This window comes from Megascapheus bottae, chromosome X (genome assembly GCF_031878675.1).
Source record: "Megascapheus bottae isolate mThoBot1 chromosome X, mThoBot2.hap1, whole genome shotgun sequence".
In the NCBI taxonomy this organism is placed as follows: Eukaryota; Metazoa; Chordata; class Mammalia; order Rodentia; family Geomyidae; genus Megascapheus; species Megascapheus bottae.
The window spans coordinates 21,555,329-21,561,182 of record NC_143547.1 but is presented as its reverse complement, the minus strand read 5'-3'; the positions used below and the strand labels follow the sequence as shown (position 1 = coordinate 21,561,182).

Genomic DNA, 5,854 nt, shown 5'->3' with positions numbered 1-5,854 from the left:
CAGTGAAACCCTTTCTTGTTATTAACGTATGCTAATTCTGAGGGAGCGGGGGAGGGATAGAAGGGAGGGTTGGAAAGAAGGGAAGGAGAGAAGATGGAAGGGAAAAAAATCGAACAAGCTAGGCTCAGTAGTACATGACTGTAATCCCAGCTATGTGGGAAGCATAAGTAGGAGGATCTTGGCCTGAGGTGCTCCCAGGCAAAAAGCACAAGAGTCTAAGTGAAAAATAACTGAAGTCAAAAAGGGGCAAGAGCATAGATCAAGTGGTAAGTGTCTTCCTAGCAAACATGAGGCTGAATTCACAATCTCTGAAACAGGCCAATGTGGTGGAACACACCTACAATAACAGTTACTTAGGAGGTAGAGAGCTGGAGGATAGAAGTTCCAGATGAAGAAAATATTGAGACCTCATCTTGTCAAAAAAGCTGGCTGTGAGGTTCATCTTTGATTCTGTGGGAAACATAGGTAGGAAGGTCTTGGTCTGAGGCCAGCTCAGGGCCAAATGTGAGACCCTATGTGAAAAATACCTAAGTAAAAAAGGTCAGGGGATGTGACATAACAGGTCTTGAATTTAAACCCCATTACAGGAAAAATAAGTTACCTGAAACAAATTTGAAGCTAGTAATTGTTACCTCATTATTTAGTTCTTGCGGTCATGTGCCCAAAGTGTAATTATTTTTGTTTTACTTCAGGTTCTCCTTCATGATTTAAACACAGACACACACACACACACACACACACACGATAATCTTGCTTAAGGTAGACACATTATTGAAAGCTCCATTTTCATGGCAGGGGAGGAAATGGAGACGCAAACCAATATTTAGAGTAAGGAAAACCTGTAGTGCCTAAGGAATTTGAGGTGTTAAACATTCCCTATATGTGTATCATCTCATGTCATTCTCACTGTAATCCCATGAGGTAATCCGTGAATTATTATGCCTATTTTCAAACGTGGCAACAGGCTAGGAGAGTTAAAGATACACAACAAGGTTTTGTAGCCGTAATCTAAGTCTCTGCTTCTTTCTACCATGAAGTTTCTGCCATTTCCTTTCTTTCCATTTCTTTTTTTTTGCTTGCACTTCGTTATTTTGAAAAGAGAACACAAAACAAGAGGCCTTCTACTTGACTAGTTGTGCTGCTTAGTTTATCTCCACATATCAAAGATTAACTTTGGCAACTGGAGGGCATCCCAGTTCTACAAACTCTCTATTTTTTTCCTGGCTGCTAACAGCTGATAAGATTCTCACACTGCTCCTGCACACACACACACACACACACACACACACCCCATTTGCTTTTTTGGTAAACTGCAGTTATATATGCTGTAAATCCCAATTTTGTCTTTAGAGAATGCGACTTCAAGACTAAAAACCAAGTAACCTGATATTTATTCTTCCAACACAATAAAGAAATAAAATGCAAAGGACACCCTTTCACCTGTCCTGAGCCTCATAATGGCATCTCAAAAAGATTCCTGAATGTCTTTGGGTGGCCCTGTTCGGGTCACCCGAAAACTGAAATACTGGGGTCAAGGGTTTGGCACTTGGTTTGGAAGTCCTGGAGCAGGGCTCTGTGCATATTGAAATTCAATTTAATAGGTCCTAAGCACAATGTAAAAGGCTTGTGTGAATCAGGAGTAGCTGGTGTTTCTTTGTAAATTTTCACTTCTCCAGAGCCAAGTAAAACTTCAGCCTTTAGAATAAGTTTTTATGTCTCAAAACACATCAGCTTGACCACCCCCAAAATAAAAAAATATCAGTTTGATACTTGCAGAGATAAAGTTTCACCACTGTGAATACTAGAGAGAAAATAAACTACTTTCGCTAAACTAAAATCAATTCAACTTTATTGAAGGACTATAGTAGTCGACTGCACTGGCAGGTTAAAAAGGAACAAACGCTGGTCCAGTTTATTTAACACATTTGTGTTTTTATTTTTTTAGAATATAGTCTACATCTGGATTAAAAAAAGTTTTAAATAAATTGACGACATATAACAACAGTGGAACCCGTCATCATTCTATCGCCAACACAGATAGAATGTCAGTTGATTCCACTTTGAATAAATCCACTTTCTCATACTAATGTTATTATTTTCGCTGGCTGAGAAGCAAGCTTCGTACAAGCTGGCACATTGCCAGCTTACACACACACACACACACACACACACACACACACACACACACACACACACTGGAATGGGGGTGGGGTGGTGTGAAAGGGATGGGGTGGGGGTGTCATAGACTACTATACAGTGTAACAGAAAATCATTAATAAAATAGTACCGGTTATCAACAGTGCAGTTTGTGCGTTTATCACAAGGACAATGGAAATCACCGAAGTTTTAGAACAAGATGATCCGAAATACTTAAAGACAAGGGCCACGGTTACAAACAGGAAAACTGATGCAATCCTAGCAACGCCAAGGCCTCCACCGGCTCAACGACAGGACTCGTTGGAGGCTGCGTGCCCCGCCTTCCCCAATACCCGGCTTGGGGTTGCACTCCCAAGTGTGGCAACTCAGCGCCGCGCCCAGCCACGGCCCCTTTTCTTCCGGAAAGAAGAACAGAAAAGAAACCCCAGGAAAGGCACAGGCTGAATGCGGGCATCAGCCCAATCTCATTCCCAGCCAACGCAAAATGCAGTTGGTTGCCATCCTAGGATGATCCTAAGGCCTCCCTCTCCCGCTGCCAAGCTCCTGGCCTCTCCAAATGACACCGTGTCCTCACCGAACCCCACAGAGCCCCGTGCACGTACAAAGCACAACTTTGTAGTCTACACTTTGCAACCCACAACCAGGAAGAAAATAGCTTTGAGCAAACACAGTGGGGAAAGAGAGAAAAAAAGAAAAAAAAGAGAGAGGCAGAGGGGGATACGAGAGGGTGCTGGGCAGCCGGAAACAGCCTGCCTCAGTGGCCCCAATTGCCAAAGCCGATCTCCTGCTTGTATCTGTTGGTGAGGATGTTGGCTTTGCGGGTGAGTTTGGAGAGCACCGTGTGGAGCCCGCGCAGGTGGTAGTGAAACTGCTGCTCCAGGTCTTCCTCTCCGGCATCTGCGCTCTCCAGGCGGCCCAGATCCACCAGGATGTCCTTGGACTTCCAGGCGCTGTTCTCCTCGCTCCCTGCCGACGGGGGCGTCGGCTGGTGCAGGACTCCCCACTCGATATCGTTGCGGATTGACTTAAGGAGCACGTAGTGGCTGTACATGTCCCGGGAAGGCGCAAAAAAGCTGCCATTAGCGCTGCCCGGGCTGGGAGTTGGGGTCGTACTCTCCTCCAGGCAGCTGCCACTACTGCCTACCTCCACGCTGACCTCGTTGTCAAGCCCGGGCTCTGCGAGGGGCACATCACGCAGCAGGCTAGGCACCATCACCGTCTGGTCCATGTTGTTCACGGCGCCGATGAATCGATTCATGGCGTTAAAGAGCGAGTGCTTTTGGTTATAGGTGTCGCAGATCTGCATCATGGTAGCCGGTGGAGCGCCGAAGCTTACAGATGCAAGGGCACGAGGATGGTGAGCCAAGGCAAAGGGATGCCCTCTTTCACGCGCTCTCCAAGGCCCGTGCTCAGGGCCTGGCGATTAGCTGGGTAGGCGGGATTCCCGGCTCCACCTCCGTTCTCTTCAACTCTCGTCTTGCTCGCTGCCCGGCAACTGCAGGATGCCCGGTTTCTACGTTTGGAAGCTCGCGATGGCAATGGGAAGTTAGTGGGTCGAGCCTTGGCCTGGCAGAAGAAATGAGGGGAGAAAGATTAGTCATTGGACTAGAGCGCTCGACATCCCGGTTCGCGGGCTCCTCCCGTCCTTGCTACTGCTAGCCCGGGACAGCACAGGGACAGCGCCGGGGTGGGTCCGCGAGATCACGCGTTCTCACCAAGAGCCTTGGAGGGGGTGGGAGGGAGGAAGTGGGTTTACACCATCCTCCCCCTCCCCCATAACTCCGGTTTCCCTCTCCCAAAAGCTAGAGCTCAAGCAAGTATGCTGGCTGGGGAAGCGCCTCGGGCGTGGACACCCACCTCCTCTTCCACCTCGAGAGCTCGCTTCCTAGGCTGCTTTAGAGGTTTGGCTGCCGGCAGCTGCTGCTCAGGGGCTCAGCCGCGGTCAGTAGCTGCACGGTAACTGTGGTCGCTGGTTGATGCGTCGACCCCCCTACCCATCCCAGGTGCTCAATTTATAGTCCAGGAAAGGTGTTGCCAGAGCCCAGGACCACCCCCGTAGTCTCCTCCCCCTACAGCCTCCCAGGGCAGCGCAAAGATAAAAGGCCCTAGCCCAATGACCGCGAGTAACACTCGCCTGGCCCTTTCTACGGCAGGGGCGGGGCGCACTGGGCCAGCTCCGCCTCTCGCCTGATATCCGGGCCGGGAGGGCGCCGGGGCAGGGCAGGGCAGGGCAGAGAGGGGGAGGGGGAAGGGGGGGAGGGAGAGATGGAGGAGCCGCACCCCGCCTGCGCTAAGCCTTTAGGGTAACCAGCTGGGGGTGGGAAGGGGGCGGGCGGGAAGCTAGGCACTGTGCTGGGGAAGTCGCCACTGTTGGAACAGGAGGTCTGGCTGGTGCCTGTGCTGTGGGGAGAGAGGAGGAAGGGTTGACCCGGGATGGCACTCGCGATCGGAATACACGGGTTGGGGTTGAACCACTGCCGGCCGGGAAACTGAAGCCTGATTTTATTATTAGACTTTAGAGAAGAGGGACCGGCAGCTGCCCCAACTTCGTCCTGGGACTCTTATGTAAGGAGGGTGGCTGAACATGCAGAGTGCACGTGGACAAGCAGTGCTCCAGCCATCGCTCTGGAGGTGGTCAGCTGCTGGGGGAGTGAGGTCAGAGGCTTTGGTCTCCCTCCTGGGGCAGTGTCTTTAATTATCTTTCCTATCCTATTGCCTCCAAATATGCCAGTCCTTCCCCACCCCCTCTCAGATCAGAGCCTAGCAATGGACAGCCTAACTGGGCCTTGTGTCCTTTTGGCAAGGAGGTGACAGAAGTTTGGCCAGGTGTTAGATATTGTTCATCATTTTACAGAGAAGTGGGGATGTATCCAATAACTTTTAGGAGTGTGTCTGTGAGCTGCCCCTTTCAGAACAGAACATGGTTAAGTACAGAGTAACTTAATAGGGTTAAGTTACACACTAAATCTCTACATGTAACAGTGTGTGTGTGTGAGAGAGAGACAGACACACACAGGGAGAGAGAGAGAGAGAGAGAGAGAGAGAGAGAGAGAGAGAGAGAGAGAGAGAGAGAGAGAGAGAGAGAGAGAGAGAGAGAGAGAGTGAGCGCTGGGCAGATACTGGGGCTTCAATGTCCCTTAGCTCTTTGGTTCAAGGCTGGTGCTCTCCCACTTGAGCCACAGCTCCACTTCTGATTTCTCATGGACTTTCCTGCTTGGGTTTATGTTGACCTGTGACCCTCAGATCTCACCTCCTGAGTAACTAGGATTACAGGTGTGAGCCACTGGTGCCTATCTGCATGTAAGTTTTATAAACCTTGCACTTTCGAACTTCACTTTAGGACTTCCAAGGCACAGTTTGGTTTATCTTCTTTCATCTCACTTCAGTTATTGGTCCCTCCTTTACCAGCCCTCTCCAAGTGACCTAGCAAAAGTATCACACCCTGACCAGGTAATTATGACTCAAGCTTCAAAAATTTTAAATCCCTTTCCTCTAATAAAATTGGGGAGGGGTGCTTGAATACAGTATGTTCCTGCAGAAAGAAAAGTGCCTAAATCAAGAACACAATTTAGGGGTTTCATTCTCTCATCTGACTTTAAGAACTTACAGGCATCTCATTTTGTTACTCTATCTGACTTTGGTACCTGATATATTGTGTACATGTTTAATTTGCTTATTTGAAGTAGAGAAGGGAAGG

At 49.0% G+C, this 5,854-nt stretch overlaps 1 protein-coding gene across 1 annotated transcript; it reads right to left on the bottom strand.

Moving 5' to 3' along the window:
* Nucleotides 1–1,897: 1,897 nt before the first annotated feature.
* Mid1ip1 (MID1 interacting protein 1) lies at nucleotides 1,898–4,256 on the bottom strand. The gene is made up of 2 exons (XM_090326372.1): nucleotides 4,015–4,256; nucleotides 1,898–3,723 (listed from the first exon to the last, which is right to left on the bottom strand). Exon 2 carries the CDS (start codon nucleotides 3,464–3,466, stop codon nucleotides 2,912–2,914), a length of 555 nt encoding a protein of 184 aa, XP_090182498.1. The 5' UTR covers nucleotides 3,467–3,723; nucleotides 4,015–4,256; the 3' UTR covers nucleotides 1,898–2,911.
* Between the last annotated feature and the right edge of the window lie 1,598 nt (nucleotides 4,257–5,854).